The following is a 17,182-nucleotide window of genomic DNA, read 5'->3' on the forward strand; positions in this document are numbered from 1 at the left end:
ATGGCACGCAAAACCTTAAATTAGAGTGAATAAATGAAGACTCGGCACACCACTTCTGAAAGGTTGCCGACCCCTGACGTAGGCAATAGAATTCCCCACTGATCTGATGTGTCTTTGTTTTGATGAACCTTGCTATCCATCATAGACATTTTAAGGAGCTATCACCTTAGTGGTATCTAAGAACCACTACATGCAACCCTCTCTTGCTGAGGGATCCTGACTGGCTGGAGACTAGCTGTCTCACTTCCATTTTGGAATGTTCCATTTTAATTAGGTTAGTCATTCATTTTTTAAAAAAGGTAAACCAAGAAACTGAATCTCAAAGTACTGGGAGGTTAGAAATAGCTGATTAACAGCTTTGTTGAAATATATTGGTAATGATATATGTAGGGTGACCAGATGTCCCAATTTTATAGGGACAGTCCCAATTTTTGGGTCTTTTTCTTATACAGGCTCCTATTACCCCCCCCTCCCCCGCACCCTGTGTCCTGATTTTTCACAATTCCTGTCTGGTCACCTTAGATATATGGTGTGAAGGGCAGAATGCAATACTAAATGGGAACAAACTCACCCCATACTAAAGTCAGGGGACTATAAATCAAAACATTAGGGATTAAAGTTGGGAGCTAAACTCCCCAGCAGAAGGACTTTTATATGGCTTCTTGCCAGCCAGGGGAAAGGTACCTGCTCAGCTGAGATGCTGGAAGAGAGTTTAGCTAAAGCTGCTGGAAGGACTATACCAAAGGAACTCTGCTCCAACAGATACAGACCGGACTGGTAATATTAATCAGGGAAAAAAGTTCTTCTCACTACTGACACCATATGTCATAGAGACTAACTGTCTGGGTTGTCTTTATAAAAAAAAAAAAGGTACTAACTGTAAATTCTACCATAAGGATCTTCTACTATAAAGTGATCACTAACACTTCCTGAACTAGGCTATTACTTCTGCAGTTGCTTTTTTTTTTTAAATCCTGTTTCTTGTGCCTCATCTTCCCATTTGTTAACCTGGTGCACTTGTGCTTCCAGCAGGGCTTAGCTTATCTGGCCCATCCAATCATTAGTAGCCTGGCAACCATCTACAGTAGCTTTTACACAGGAGTAATGTTTTTACTATTTTATCTTTTAAACAGAAAGCTAGAGGATTAAAAAAAAAAACAACAGAAGCCTGGCCTGTCTTTCATACTACATTCACCTTTTTCACTCACAAACTAATCCTACAAAACAAGAAGGAGAACTGAATGTGGTAGAACAAAGGTCTCTATCCACTGATTCTAGTAGCTATGTTACAACATCCCCCTGGCTTGGCACCTACATGTAACTAAAATCTCTAGGGCTAAATTCATCCTTCATTATTAACTTCAAGTGAGCTATGCCACGAATAAATCTGACCAGTACAGCAAAATCTCAGGCTACATTGGGAATCAAGTAGAGATGATCAGAGACTGTTTTTTGTTTTTTTTTTCACAGAAAAAAATGACTTTTTTTTTTTTTGAAAAACCAAAAACATTTTGGCTGAAAATCAAAAATTTGGATTTAATTTTTTAACATGAAGTGCTTTCAGCAGAAAATTTTGTTTAGTCAAAAACCCAATTTTCCATTGAAAAATAGTTTAGATAGAAAATGTTTGTCCAGCTCTCCTACTGAGTAAAGTCTGAGATGGAGTCTTAAACAGCTGAAATAGACATTGCTGCTACACATTCCTGGCTAGGAACACAGATTAAGGGTTTGTAAGCATTGCAACAAACAATGAATATATGACTACAATTGCTGGGGTGGGGGTGGGGAATCAAGTAGTACATTTAATCAGGTCTGTTTATTCTAGTAGAAGGGGATTCTCTAGTTGATGGTATGGGTGCCAGAACCCTTAAACTTCAGCAGTTCTTTCATCCATACCACTTTAAAGGCAACAAACTGTCTTATACAAGAAGTATATCCTGAGAAGTCCATATATTCTCACAGAGATTTAGGCTCTAAATCTGCTAACACTTATGCATGTGCTTAACTTTACATACTATTAGTTCCACTAAAGTCAATAGTTTTTACCAAGTGCCTGTCATGCTGGTATCTGAACATGTATTATTAATAATTTTTATATTTAATTTGATAAAAGCCTCCATTAAAAATGTTTGGAGGTCCTTGGATGGACAGTGTCATAGACATGCGCTGTACTTTTATTAAATGACATTCACAGAGCTTTTTTGGTTTATTAAGTACCTTTCACAGAGACACCTTCTCATTAGGCTGGAACAGAACAACTCCCAGCAGGATGACACAGGATGTTTATGATTAATCTTATATTTATATCAGCTTACCATTCATGTATTTGATACTACCTTTGAATCATAATTTAATGACCTTATCTTTTATGTTCTCTGATGCAGTGTCCCAATCTCTCTTTTTATATCTTTGTGTAGTTTCTTGTTTGTCATGGAAGAGAGGGATGGATGAATTGTTCCAGTGTCCATTAAAATTTCTATTGCCTGCTGTGTAGTGTCTTCTACGAAGGAGATGAACCTGCTGCAAATGAAATCAGTTGAGGCTGCATTGTATTTATAGAGCAACAGAAATCTTTGTAGATTATTTTTTCCAAGAATCATGAATCTCCTTCAGTGTTACAAGTCACTGTAATCAATTAATAGGAGCCATATTTTCATTTTCAATTAAAATACAGGCCATGCACAGTCTATGTGCATCCTGGCAGATGTTTAAAAGCGTTGGCTCTCAGAGGTGAAATGTTACCTTATATCTGCAGGGGGTGGTGAGAGGGTGTTCCAGGAATGGAAAGACATGTTAAAGTGCAGCATTTCAGACTGTCTTCTTTTCTAAATTTACAGCATCAGACTGGCAGTTGTATAAATGAATGATAGACTGCAATACTCTTTTCCAAGCAGGCTATGAAATGAGGGAGCCTTCAGTTTTGTGCTGATGTGTCCAGAATTCAAATAATTTGTTTCTTGACTATAATGACAATCGGAAGCATGGTATTACCTCGAGAAAAGAGATGGGAGAGACAGCTGCAGTACCCTGTACTCATGAAAGATATTGCATTAGCAACTGCTTCCCAGTTAGTCTCTCTACTGAAAACTCTATTATGCTGGGCTCTTATTGCTTTTATTCAAGGGCACAAAACTAAAAAGTGATATTGCTGGCACTATTCTCATCTTTCTACCATGACACTGAATAATTGGACAATGAAAGAAAATGTTGAATGATACTGATATTAAACACATCTATAGGACAATGCATTTGAACATCAGCTGATGAAGTAATGTCCATATAATTATGCTACTTCTTCTACTACTTTGAAATCACTTGTTTTCATTTTTGTTGTTGGTGATGGAACATTTTATTTTCCCGTAATTGCTGGAGACATGCCCTGTTTTAAGGAATATACTTGTGAAAGGGATATGTTTGAGATGCTTCCCAAGTTAACCCCCTCACTGTATTGGTCCTTTCTATTAAAGGAGTAGGACATCTACTGCCTTTTTCACAAGGATCTAAGGAATCAAATTCACTAATGACTTCAGGATGGTATAAGTTACAGTTTGGTGCGTCAAAAAACTGGTATAAATTGTAAAGGGTAACTTGCATCAATTTGGCATACATTGGGTGAGCAAAATGAGTGTAATCTACACACAGAGGGGTAAGAAATGGAGAGTTTAGCAGCAAAAAGCAACTGGCAGGAATGTGTACAATAAGGTTTCTTGTAGGGTCAGGTGGGGTGGAACATGTATTATCTTAAATGTTACAGTTGCTTTTCAATTACCTACTTTCCTCTCACACCTTCCCTCCCCCAACACACACATGCATACTCCCTGCTCCAGGATGTGTAAGGACATATAGCTATAGGAAAGTTTTACCAGTTATATTGGTACGGTTATACACATGCAGTTATACCACTATAGCCCCCTTATTCTGGTTTAAGAGAGTCTTTTTACAATTTAGCTTAAACCCTTTCCCAGGTGACAAGCTAAACCAAAAAACTGATCTTATGTGAGAATAAATGTCCACAGAAGTGGATAGGGAGGAAGGGCTGTGTTATATTAGTATAACTATATCTAAATAAATTCATATTTTAGGTTATACTGAAAAATCTTTCCCCTGTAAACAAGAAACTTTACAAAAGCCAGTAAGTGTTATTATCCCTATTTTACAGATGGGAAGTTTAGGATGATGTAAATATTCTGCAGAATATTTGAGTGACTTGCCAAAAGTCATACACGAAATCATTCTCAGAGGTGGAAACAGAATACAGATCTTCTGACTACCAGACCCTATTGTAAACACTAAACCCACTTTATTTACATGGACTATTGAAATCATGATTCAACATCAATCTATTCAGTATCAATCTAGCTAGTAATAAAATTATTTATACTAGTATTTCAGACAAACATCTATATGAGATAGGATCTCTGAAGTTAATCCTTTTTAAGGGATGTCCAATGTATGAGTCAAACTCACAAATTATACACCCTTAAATGAGTAGGAAATAATTATCAAAGCTTTCACTTCTTTGGAGATAATTATCTTGATGCTGCTTTCACCACACTGGTTTTATACTGATGTAACACCATGATCTTTGGTGGAATTATTCATCCTGGATTTACATCATCCTAAATGAGATCTTAATCCAGTTCAATACCTCTTTTGTAGCAATACAGGGAAGCCAAAAACACAGTGCTTACTTCTGTTAAAGTGAACCTAACTTTGTTACCTGTTTCTGCTAATGTAATCATAACTGTCAACCAAGGTTCTTAAGCAGCAGCAATCTACAGCCTAATGAAAACACATGGCAACCAGTCAGGGGTCCTTCAGCCAGCAGGTGAGTCTGACACACCAAAGGTCCAGAATGCCTAGTGCTTACTTCTCTGTACTATCACGCAGAAGATGCTCTTTCCTATGTAGTCTTCTTTGCTATAGGTCACTGATCGGCGAATACAGCAAGGGACAACCTTATCGTTTGTAGCTAGCATCCTTACATCTATCTTGCCATGGACTAGTAGAAGATGATCATCTCACTGTTTGTGGTAGAGATGCTGACCATAGGCGGTGCCAAGTGCTCCCCAATGTATTAGGAAACAGTGTCAGTAGGATGTGTGGACTCAAGGAGAAGAATACTAAGGCCTAGATTCTCAGCTTTGCTCGGTATTTGCTAGGTGCTGCTGAGGGTGTGAGGAGGTCACAGCTATGGCTCCCTGGTCCGGAGGCTGGTTCTATGCCTGCCATACCTTGAGCATAGTGTAAAGCTGTGGTAGGGCTGCTAAAATATATCAGCTGTTTATGGCTCCCAGGCCAATGAACTGAGAATATTTGGACCACAGTAGCACTATCTGGCCACACTGTCTCCCTTCTTCCATGTCTTCATTATGCTCCTTATTCTTGGGTCCCCAGTTCTGTGGCTACAGGGAGATCTGCTGTCTTACTGCCCCTCAACACCAGTGGCTATATCAAAGAAGAGAATATAAATTGTAAAACTAGGGGTCAGTGACAGCATGTGTTGAATGGTAATAGCTCTGCTGAAAACCATCAGACAGGCAGATGCACCATGCACTGAGAGCCTTGGACTCACTTAGTTACACGCTAGTATTGCCTAGTGTGAATTTTCACAACTACTTTCTACTGAATGGAATGTCAGACCTACTCAAGTGTTTGTCATAAGCCTTAATACTGCTACAGTAAAAAGAGATTTACCTTTATGTCAAGAGACTATGGTTTTGCAAGAAGGGATCAGGGCCACCCAGAGGATTCAGGGGGCCTGGAGCAAAGCGGGGGAGCTGCAGCGCTTGTACTCACCCGGCGGTGGTCTGGGACTTTGGCAGTAGGGGGGCCCTTCAGTCTCTCCGTGTCTCCGGCAGCACTGAAGGGCCCCCCGCCACCAAAATGCCGGCCAAAGACCCGGACTGCCACTGGGCCAGTGCTCGCGGGGCCCCTGCAGGGCCCGGGGCCTGGGGCAAATTGCCCCACTTGCCCGCCCCCCCCCCGGGCGGCCCTAGAAGGGATGGAGTTTCATTCTCTCTAAACATGGTGAATCCTGGGTGGCCACAGATCTGTTGCATTAGGTGCAGGAATGACACATGTGCAGATGAGAAAATCAGGTCCAACCACATTCTTAGGAGATCCTTGTCCCTCATGGACTATGTTGGGTTCTGTCTTTGTTATGAAGCAGCCCAACAATGTTTTTCTTTGCTTGGCAGCCAGCTCCAGAACATCCAGTGTCCCACATCACTGCTTACTTTCTCCCTCCTCAGGAAGAGCTACACAAAACTCATTCAAAGCAACCTGGGTTCTTATGTCACTGCCTTAGACTGAAGCACGTCCCTTTGGAATATGCCCTTCAGTAGATCGATAAGAATCAGCTGTGCACCAAAGGTAGGCAAATGCAGCCATGGTGCAAATAAATGAAATAAATAATACTGATGCAAAAGCAAACTCATGTCCAAATGGTTGTACATTATTGAAAGAAATAACAATGCTCAAACCTTCTGTTGTTTTTATTAAAGCATTCAGGTTTGTACGACACACAAAACAAATAGTTTATTGATATAATCTAAATTAATAAAATAGTTGAACAACTCTTTAGATTTATATTTGTACAGAAATGATCTATGGAGCATCTCACCTTCAAACAGTGCTGCTTGAAAACAGCTATTCATGAGAATTTATTGAAATAATTGTTTGGGGCTAGATGGTGCACTTTTCATTCTCAGGGGAGAGGGAGAGATTTCCATGCAAAAGAACCATTTACTCTCCTGCACAAAGCTTAAGGCTTTGGAGACTCTGACCGACTCTTCATCACCAGTGTCCTTCCTTATATCTATATTGGAAACTATTGTCTAAACAGAGTAACTAGAAAAGATGGGAAGAAAAATCAATTGCACAATCCTAGTCTGCGAGTGTCAAAGTCATAATGTCTCTTTACACAACAAGTCATTACTGCATTTCCAGTTATGAGAATCCATTATCACAATGTATTTGCTCCCCAACTCTCGCCTACATGGCTAATAATGTCAGTTATTGTCAATACGCCTTTGCTAATAGAAGTCAGTCTATTTGCTATTGCTTGTAGTTTAGATTCCATGTAGCACTGTCTCAAAAGGGCCTACACTGTGGTCTTTTCCCCCCCAGTTTAGACAAAGCACATAGTTTGAGTGATTATTTCCTCATTGCAGCTCTGCATTTGTGCCACCCATAAGATACCTCTTGATGCCTATGTGGCATGTCCTGGCTATATCATCCCATTTATCTTAGTCCACTCATAGATGTCCTGCTCACATACTATGTCTGAGTTGATGAGGAGGTATCTGTCGCCGACACAAAAATGTTTCTGGCAAGCAGCACATTTGAAGCATTCCAGGTGGTATACTTTGTCCTTCACTCGCATAGTCATCTCATAGGCCCGGATTCGCTTGTCACAGGAAGCACAAAGGCCATCTTGGCCAAAAAGTCTAAAACAACAACAACAACAAAGAGTTATGCAAAGTTTCCTTGGAGAAAAGGGAGGCTGGGGGAAATAGAGAGAGAACTGAAACAAAAGAAGTGCACAATATTGGTTTTTTGCCACATGCATTGTAAGATACATAGAAGTTTAAACATTTGCTTGATGAAATCCAACAAGCAGGGACATTCAAAACTTTCCAGCATGAGTGGCATCCAGCAGTGGTGATCTGCCAAGAACCCAAGGGTGTCACCTACTTTTTAAATGAATATACCTGTTTGTTGTGGTCAAAGTAAGGGCCTAATTCTGAAAGGCAATGAGCAACTTCAATGAGATTTGAACCTCTTTAGATCAGACCATGAATTAAAACCACCCTAATACTTTCTTTCCACTCTTAATACTTGTTTTCACTTGTATCTTTCCTAATCAATCAATAGAAATTACCTGCTGATTGATAAATCTTGCCATTGCTCAGTTTTGTCACCACTATGCTGCAGGCTATGTTTTAGGATTCTGCAGGGTATTTGGAATTCCTTTAAACTCAAATATCAGAGGGGGAGCCATGTTAGTCTGTATCCACAAAAACAACGAGGAGTCCAGTGGCCCCTTAAAAACTAACAGATTTATTTGGGCATACGCTTTCATGGGGTTTTTTACCCACAAAATCTTATGCCCAAATAAATCTGTTAGTCTTTAAGGGGCCACAGGCTCCTCATTTTTAAAAAACTCAAATGCTTCTCTACTCATAAAACCACTCCTGCTAGGTTTCAGGAGCTGGACCCTACAACCCTCTAGAAATCCATTTTAGTCCAAAGGATTTAATGATCTGCATTGCTCTTTAAGCCATATTAAGAAACCCTACTGAGACCATAATTATTGGGTTGTCTATTGAAAGGACTCTCTAATGCATGCACAACATGTTTATCCCTCTCACAAATGCACTACTTTCAGCTGGGACACTATGACCTATTCAGTTATTTGTCATAATGTAATGTCATCTTCTACTGTAGGCCGCAGCTTGCAGAGTTTAAAAACCCTATAATTAATAAATAAACAGTAATGTATTATTTTTAATAAGAAAGGGAGAAATTCAGAAATATTATTTATCTGAAATATTTGCTTGTGTGTTTAAGTTCTCTGATTTGCCGCATTAATTTTAGAACTAGTGAGTCCATTTCCCATATTTTTACTGTGTTTATCACAGGCTGTGCCTGCTTCAAGTAACCTACTAGGTTTGAAAGACAAAAAAACCTATTAGACTCCGATCTCTGATGGAAAAAGAAATAATTTCTCTTGTCCACCAGGAGATGTCGCTGTTCACTTCTGCCTAATGAAAGTGATACTGATAAGGTTGTGAAATGCTTCATTTCTGAAAACATGCACTCATTGTACAGAAAACACATTAATTTTGTTCCCATAGCCTGTTATTCTTCCATTAAAAAGTTAATAAATATTTGGCAAGTGCACATGGGACTGGATCAATGTTAGAATGTTTCATTTAATGGAGATGTACAGTTTAAGCCACTATTGGGGTCCAACCTCCAGTCTCTAGCAAAACTCCCATTGGAAAAGCTATGAGATAAAATTACAAGGAACTCTACTCTTTCCACCTCCCAATTACCTACACTCTTAAAGTGAGTTTTGTGTAAGGAATATCAGGTTCAATATAAAACTAGACCGTAAAAAGCTTGGTGTGGGGGAGAAAAGTGGAGTTCCTACTTATTCCATTCCCCCAGCTCCTAGAGCTCAAAGGATATATTATAACAAATGATGTAGAAGGTGCAATACGCTTTAATTGTAATCAAGAACACACAGGTTCTTTGTTATCAAGTTATTGGGAAATAATATATTAATCTTTATTCATCTGATTTATCAAAATTTATAAGGACAAAGATGGGCAAGGATCCACTAATGCAAAAACTGTAACAGGTGCTCTTATAGGATCAGATTCAGCAAGACACTAAAGCAAATGCTTAAGTCCATTCTATTCAGGACAATGCTTAGGCATGTGCTTAACTTTATGCACATGCTTAAATTATATTGATTTCAAGTTCTCCTGAACTGGGCCATAATTATTATAATAAATGTAAACAGCACAGTGCCTTTCAGCCTGAAGGGTCCTAGAGAACTTTAAAAACTGATACTCAAATCACAGTTATTGCACAGCAAAACACCTCTCTTCCCCCACATAGAGAGTAGCAAAGCAAAACATCTCTTTTCCATGTGGTATTATTATACTGTGGAAGAGGAAATTTGGCTAGGCCCCAGGATACCTTATTCTTACAATAGAGGCAGAAGTTCTTTCATATGCACTCAACCTTTAGGCCAGTGGTCTCCAAAGTGGGGTGCGCGCACCAAAGGGGGTGCGGAAGAGAATCCCTCAGGGTGCGCGGCAGGAGGAGCACCACTGGAGCTGTGCAGCTTTTTTTTTCCCTTTGGCAGTTCAGCTGGGAGTCCAAGCGGCTTTTTTTTGTTTGTTTTCTTCCCCTCCCTCAGCGGTTCGGCCGGGAGTTCAAGCGGCTTTTTTTTGTTTGTTTTCTTCCCCTCCCTCAGCAGTTCGGCTGGGAGTCCGAGCAGCTCTTTTTCCCCCCCTCCCTCGGCAGTTCGGCCGGGAGTTTGAGCAGCCTTTCCCGCCCCCCCTCCCTCAGCAGTTTGGCTGAGAGTCCAAAAGGCCTTTCCCGCCCTCTCACCCGCCCCCTGCCCTCGGCAGTTCAGCTGGGAGTCTGAACCACTTTTTTTGTTGTTGGTGCTTCGACAGTTCGGCCGGGAGCTGGGGGTGCATGCTCAAAAAAATTTTTTACTGATGGGGTGTGCGATCGAAAAAGTTTGGAGACCACTGCTTTAGGCCTCAGTTACTATAAACATTGCATCAGAAAGGCAACACCTGCAGAAGTACAACTCCTCTAAAACTATGCTGGGGTATTGACTCAGAGGGAAGAGTAACACTTTCTGACTCTTCAGCACATACTCAAGGTGTCCCCACGCAAGTGCTAACACAACTCAGCTTTGCTTAGCTTCCCACATCAGGAAGCACCACTTAGCAAAAGGTGGTGCAACCACTGTGACTACCCTCAGCATTTATATTTTAGGAATAAATTATTCAGTATAATCTCTTCATGGATTCTTGCGCTGCAACATCATTAGGGATTCTAGCTTCATTATAAATATCTAAATAAACCTGAAATTACAGAAGAAAGCAAGTTAGGACAGGCTAGTATAGGGTAGGAAGGCTCTGTACCTGAGATAGTCCCTCCTGCAGAGTTTCCTGCCCAGTTTATAGTACAAGCGTCTCCCCACCTCTCCAAGCCTGCATCCACACAGGTCACAGCTGAGGCAGTCCTCGTGCCAATACTGATCGATGGCTTTCAGGAAATAACGGTCCCCAATGTTCTGCTGGCAACCTCCACATGTCAGCAGTGAAGGGGGGATTTGGAGCACTTCATCCACTGGCTCCCTGAGAGAATGAAACAATTGTTGGAGAAGGGAAAGCCCTTTAAACTCAGCCAAACAAGAAAAAAATCAAATTAGTCGCCTAATTAGAACAGGAATTATGGCCAGATTATTCTCCCATTGAAGTCAATGGCAGCCCACTTCACCTCCTTGTTATCAGTGGGAGCAGGAGTAGGCTTTTTTCATTTGTTTTAAAAACAGAACAGCCTAATATTTAGGAAATCACCAAAGGTGGCAAAAACATTGTTAATTCTTTGTTTCTTCTTGTGCAAAGACTAAGTTGCAAACATGACAATCTGTACATCCTCTAGCTGTTCATTGCAGTAAACACATTTAACATATTGTGAATGAATTGTCTGTATATATATACACACCACTGCCCTCTACTGAAGAGAATAAAAATGTCCAACTATGAGTCACAGACACCACACTGCTATAAAATAAACAAGATTGTCCTTTAACACAGGAGGTAAGAGACAGTGATTTTTGAGGAAGAGAGTTGGGATTCACTGTCCCAGTGAACTTCTTTTGTGGTTCTGCATATGCTGATGACAACCTAGAGACAACCATTAAGTCCTGAGATTTTTTATCATCATTTTGCTATTTTAAAGTAGTTCCCTTTTATCCACAGCAAAATGTAGCAATGCCTTCCCTACCATGAAAGGGACAGCTTACATAGTGTTTTTCAATAAGATTAGTATGTTTATCAGTAAGCATTTAAAAGGGACACCTATCAAACCGTATAAACCCCAAGATCCATCAATAGATTGCTGAAGATTGTAAAACAATTTTTCACTCTTAAAAAAAATACACACTCATTCTGTGGGCTTGAACCTGCAGTGCTCATTCTGCGGAGCTGCTGCAATCAGTGGGAATTCTGCCTTAAAAAGGGCTGCAGGATTAGAAGATGTATACTAAGAGTCCTCCAGGATTGTTGCACGGAATGAAACTTTCCTTTCAGGAAGGTACATTTGAAGGCTAAGCCTGAAGATGGCATCTGTTTGAATAGCATTAAAAGTGAATAAATACAACAGGCAAGACTGGCCCCATGGAAGTCAATGGAAGTTTTGCTCTTGACTTCAGTGGTGCCAGAATTTCACCCAACCTTACTACAATACTTTTTTCCACCTGGTTAATGCAACCATGAGTCTGACTCTGATCTCACCTTCACTGGTTTTACACCAGTATAACTGCACTGACTTCAAGGAGTTACTCCTAATTTAATTACGTGTGCATGAGAGGAAACTCAGGTCCCAAAACTGTATTGTGGTAGTACCGTGCCAAAACTGTATTGTGGTAGTACCTTAAGGGGTTTTTTTTGAAGCAAATATTCATCCACGGTATTTTGTTCCTATACCAGTCTGACACCTCATAATTTTTTAACAAGAACAAGAAGGAATGGATCTACTAATACAGGGGATGAAGCCATAATTTTCTGCAAATACACTTTAAGAAAGTCTCACCATTGCCTGTTTGCACCACTTTGCAAGTTCTGCCAGAAACACTACTGGCAAAAAATTAAAAGAATCGCCTATGGGCTTAATCCTGCAAGGTGCTGAGTACCCTGGCTTTGATCCAGCAAAGCATATAGGGCCTCATCCAATGCTCATTGAAGTCAGTGGAAATATGAGTCCACAGGATTAGACCCTTAAGCACATGCTTAACTTTAAGCATGTGACCAGTCATTGAATTCAACTACTCAGATGCACATGCTTAAGTGCATTCCTGAATCAGAGACAGAGCCCTCAACACCTGGCAGAATCTAGCCCAATATTCTTAAGTACCTTATTCAGTTATTGATATCACAATCTATGGACAATTTGCTTTTATTACATACGGCAACGGCAACTGGACTGCTGAGGACAGAATGTAACTACACTGCCAGAAAGAAATCTGTCTGTTTAGCATTTCCAACGGGCCAGAGAAACTAACATTTTTCTGCCACCTTCACTTACTGGAAAACAGTTTTCTAGTCAAAAATTACTTTCTTCAGTGTCTGAAAAATGTATAGTGCCCCAGAACTTCCATCCTAAAGACTGCAGTCCTTACTTAGGCAAAACTCTCTCTGACTTCACAATTCAGTCATATGATAGCATCCGCTCTTACGCACTTCCATTTTCACAGTTTATATAGCTGTGTCCTAACATTCTTCCGACTTGCAGTCCACACCTGCCAGCCCAGTATTGCCAGTAAAGTCAATAGGAGTTTTTACAGGCAAAGGATTAGACCCTAGAATTTCAAAGCATATAGAGGCAATTCCTTACAATTGCATCGTAAGTCAGAATGTCGTAACTCAGAATCTACTCTATGCGGGACTGAGCGTCATAAACTTGAAACCTACAGTCATAAGTCAAATCAGGGTATCAATGTAGAACCACGGTAAGTGCAGTTCATTGTAACTCGAACATCATAAAGTCGATGACAGCCTGTACCTCTGTGCTTTTCATGAAGTGCTACTCTTAGTACCATCCAATCACATAGATAGATAGATAGATAGATAGATAGATAGATAGATAGATAGATAGATAGATAGATAGATAGATAAAGGAATGCATGATATTTCTGTGAGGCTGGCTTGAAAACATCAATGCACTAAACAACACAGATAAGCCAAATAATATAAACAGGGTATTATAGCTACAGAACAAAGCACTGTGATCATCTGCAGTAAATCCTATAGGTCCACAAAAATATTTTAGGGATATGAGGAGATAAGGAAGCAGCTTTTCCACAATAAATGCATCCCTTCTTTTGGGAGTTCAGATGTACACATACATGCACCAATATCAGGAACCATGAATTAGTTATTTCAAAGGCCAAGTCAGGTACTACAATCTTACACTTTGGCAGATGATCTCTTGAGCTGCTTTCCAGCCCTGCTGGAACCTATGATTCTATGTTTATTTTTAATAGAATTTCTGTTTCATGCATTAGCTTTTCTGTGTGCTTGGATTTCATACCCAGCAGTTATTCACTAGAACATAAAGAAGGTAAATAAATAAATAAATAAATATTGCTACTACTTTGTAGTTGAAACCTTAAAAAAAGTACCTAGAAGGTTAAATTACAATTCCTTAAAAATCAATGGGAAATGAGAAAAATGGTAACAAATGCAAAATAACTGATATGACATATTAACTGCCTTGGACTATGTGTGAGTTATGTTTTACACGTATTAGATTAGGGCTTCGGAAGACAATATTCTTAATGACTTACAGGAAACAAAGCCCAAATTAATTAAGTTTATAGGGGGAAATAATATTTTAAGTTTTACATTGAAAACCGAGACTTTACAAGTGTTTTTTCTCTCTGCAATATCACGGTGACCCCAAGACACAGACAAGTGCAATGCACCTAATGCTGCTCTTGAGATGTACAGCCCTGCAATTCAGTGGAATGACACCACACATTGTGGAGCTGAATTAACACTTCTCTTGCAACTAAATGCCTGCATGTGCTTGGTGTCCGAATGGATGGCTCCAGGAAATCTACTGAAAGAGCCAGATCATAATGCTACAATCAGTTACTGAATTTACATAACCTCTTCCACAAAGGTGGCACATGAGAACAAATGTCTCCTCCCACGCCCTCTGTGTATCAATTCTTTATATATTCATGGTCCTTGTACAGAACCCCTCCCTCCCTCATACCACCATTATAATTTTTTGAAAGTTTCAAACTGACTTGTAGTATGAAAATGTGGAAGTTGTACACCATCAGATAACAGCTCTGACCTTTCAGACTAGTCAGCTACTTCGGCAGATTAAACATGGAGCAGAGACTGAAAACAAGTTAAGTTCTGTAAAGTATTATGCACCCAATATCTCTAAATTACTCTCATCAGCATCACTGAATCTCAAGAAGTGGGGAGGGAGAAATGTACTGATCTTAAAGGTTGTTAGATTTTTTCAAACAGGAGGTTTATACTGGCTGGTATTTCACAAAACCTGAGAAATCTGATGAATCTATAATTTGGTTTCAGCTCAAAATGGGGAACTGGATGCTCTGGGTTGGTGCTGCCATCCACATGATTAGCACACTGATATCCACAGAGGTTGCCTAGTCCAGCACCAGCTCAATGAAATCTACCAAACCTCCTCATTACATGCACCAAAGTGACACACTACCAAATCTACCCAGATTGTAATATATCACAAAGGCAGCAAGGTTGTGGGGGGAATGGGGGTACTCGGGACTTTGTTGCATGCAGGGATATTATTTTGAAGGTAAAAGCAGCCCTAGTATATTTCTGAACCACCTTCTACCAGAAAGAGATCTCCAAAGCATCTCCCTAGAACTGGTGCTTACATAAAATAAATAATAATAATTAACAACAACAATAATAAAGGACTATTGAAGCTCATAAAGTCCTTTTCAAGCCCATTTGTTGGAGAAGCTCAATATCCATCAAAAGGCAGAAGGGGTTAGGAAAGAAAAAAAGCCACTTACTCGGAAGGATCGAGGCTTTTCCTTTCGATGGCTGATGACATTGGCAGGGCTCGTTCCTTTGTAGTGTGTCGCTGGTAGGATCTGCCCCCTCTGCCCCTACAAAGGCTGTCTGCTCTTGATGCCTTATCACCAGCTGAGTTTCCCCTCCAGCCCCCAATGACATTCACAGGATTTCCTCCTGCAACACCAAAGAGAGAAAGAAATATGGGCTGCTGCTGCTGCTGGGTTATGTCTCCGCAAGGCTGACCCTTAGGATCTAACCTCCCATCCTTGCAATGCTCCTCCTGTTTGCTGCGTGGCTGGGCAGCCCCAGCTGCTGCTGCTGCTGTTCAGATCACTGATGGAAACAGACTGTCTCAGCTGTCACTGCTGCTTACCCTGGAGTCCCCTTTGCTTTGCTTATGCCTTCTGCCTGGACAGCTCTGTACATGCTCTAGACTGAGATAGGTGCATATGCCGCAGATGCAGAGATCAGCATCATCCTTATTATTATTTAGCTCAGCCCCGAGTCTCTGGTTTCATTTCCTTTTTCCTGATCACGATTCAAATACAATAGAAGGAAATCACACTTAAAGAGACAGCTGCCCATTTCTTAACTGGACTCCGGGGGATTTAGCAACACAAACAGCAGCATCACGACTGAGTTGGCTTCTTAAAGGGCCAGTAGCACCCTCGCCACAGAGTCCGTACTGGGGAGCTGAGTTTGCATTTTTACAACCTTGTGCAATTTAAAATTACGATACAGTTTTGCAGCGAGCGAACAAACAGATATGCAGCCTGAAAACGATCTTCTGGGCTTGTATCAAGTACCCAGTACTATTTTTACTGGCATCTTTAACCACATATTACTAAAAGCACTCTAGGGTAATTGCATCTCTCGCTCGCTTGCTGTGTGTGTGTGTGTTCAGTGCTTTGAGGTCCAAAAATAAAAAGCATTATGTAAGAACTAAATATTACTATTATTATCTACCTAGCTATGAGCCAACTAAGCTATGTCTCTGCCTCTTTTCTTCTACGGTTTGATAGTCATCAGGTATCAGCACAATTGATCCTCACCTAGTTCATGATGGGTAGTATAGCAAATTTATACTTTATTGCTGTTTGCTGCTAATTAGCTTGAAAAGCTCTGGAGTGGGAGGTTATTGATCTGTACTTAATCACATAAACACTAGAGATGGGAACCTATGTGACCATTTCAGCTATCTCCCCACCCCTTGGCAGTCTTCATCCCTTACTCTCCCTCAAGGCAGGATAGTTCTCTGCAGTGTATCCTGGAGCAGAGTGATTTACACCAGATAAATTAAACCTACTACTGCAATTACAGCATTTTGCCTACCTCTGAAGCATTAGGTACTGGCCACTGCTGGAGGCAGGGCCCTGGATTAGATAAACCATCTGCTCCAGTAATTGCGATGTAAAAGATCAGAAATAAAGTCTGAGTGAAGAATGAGAGAAATAGTTCACTTATATATTGATTTCCATTCAGGAATATATTTGGTCTATTTTTATTACCCCAGTCTCCTTTTATTAACCCCTTGATCCAGTTCTTTGGTCACTGGGGCAATAACACCAGAGAAACATTAAGGGTCTGATCCAAAATCCAGTGAAGTTAGCTGAAAGACACCTATGGACTTCAAGGGGGGTTGGATCAGGCCGTAACAAATCTCTGAAGTCATCTTTGATCATTAGGAAACATCCATCCATTTTATTTAAATATACTGTGTCCAATATACTTTAAAGTTACAGTATGATAGTCACATTCATAATCCATCATTTTTTACTAAAGGAAAAAGCACTTAGTCTTCATCGGCAGGATGGAATGGTGATATAAATATTTCATGT

The 17,182-nt window shown here is 40.3% G+C and overlaps 1 protein-coding gene and 1 long non-coding RNA gene across 3 annotated transcripts; one reads left to right on the forward strand and one right to left on the reverse strand.

The window, feature by feature from the left end:
• The first annotated feature begins 375 nt into the window (after positions 1 to 375).
• Positions 376 to 3,246, forward strand: LOC127052185 (uncharacterized). The gene is made up of 2 exons (XR_007774694.1): positions 376 to 777; positions 2,418 to 3,246. It is a non-coding gene; the product is annotated as an uncharacterized LOC127052185 (long non-coding RNA).
• Positions 3,247 to 6,482: 3,236 nt separating this feature from the next.
• Positions 6,483 to 15,982, reverse strand: LMO2 (LIM domain only 2). Of its 2 annotated transcripts, none has more exons than XM_050955535.1 (4): positions 15,718 to 15,982; positions 15,341 to 15,518; positions 10,680 to 10,895; positions 6,483 to 7,451 (listed from the first exon to the last, which is right to left on the reverse strand). In XM_050955535.1, the coding sequence occupies exons 2-4, from the start codon at positions 15,379 to 15,381 to the stop codon at positions 7,232 to 7,234; spliced, it is 477 nt and encodes a 158-aa protein (XP_050811492.1). In that variant the 5' UTR covers positions 15,382 to 15,518; positions 15,718 to 15,982; the 3' UTR covers positions 6,483 to 7,231. The 2 variants fall into 2 exon arrangements, with proteins under 2 accessions (XP_050811492.1, XP_050811491.1); XM_050955534.1 differs by having other exon boundaries at positions 15,602 to 15,981.
• Between the last annotated feature and the right edge of the window lie 1,200 nt (positions 15,983 to 17,182).

This window comes from Gopherus flavomarginatus, chromosome 5 (genome assembly GCF_025201925.1).
Source record: "Gopherus flavomarginatus isolate rGopFla2 chromosome 5, rGopFla2.mat.asm, whole genome shotgun sequence".
Taxonomy (NCBI): Eukaryota; Metazoa; Chordata; order Testudines; family Testudinidae; genus Gopherus; species Gopherus flavomarginatus.

Coding starts and splice junctions, on each gene's coding strand:
- LMO2 (XM_050955534.1), bottom strand. Junction 10,896..15,340: donor AAAAGCCTCGATCCTTCCGA/GTAAGTGGCTTT, acceptor TCATTCTCTCAG/GGAGCCAGTGGATGAAGTGC. Junction 7,452..10,679: donor TGCAGGAGGGACTATCTCAG/GTACAGAGCCTT, acceptor TTGTTGTTTTAG/ACTTTTTGGCCAAGATGGCC.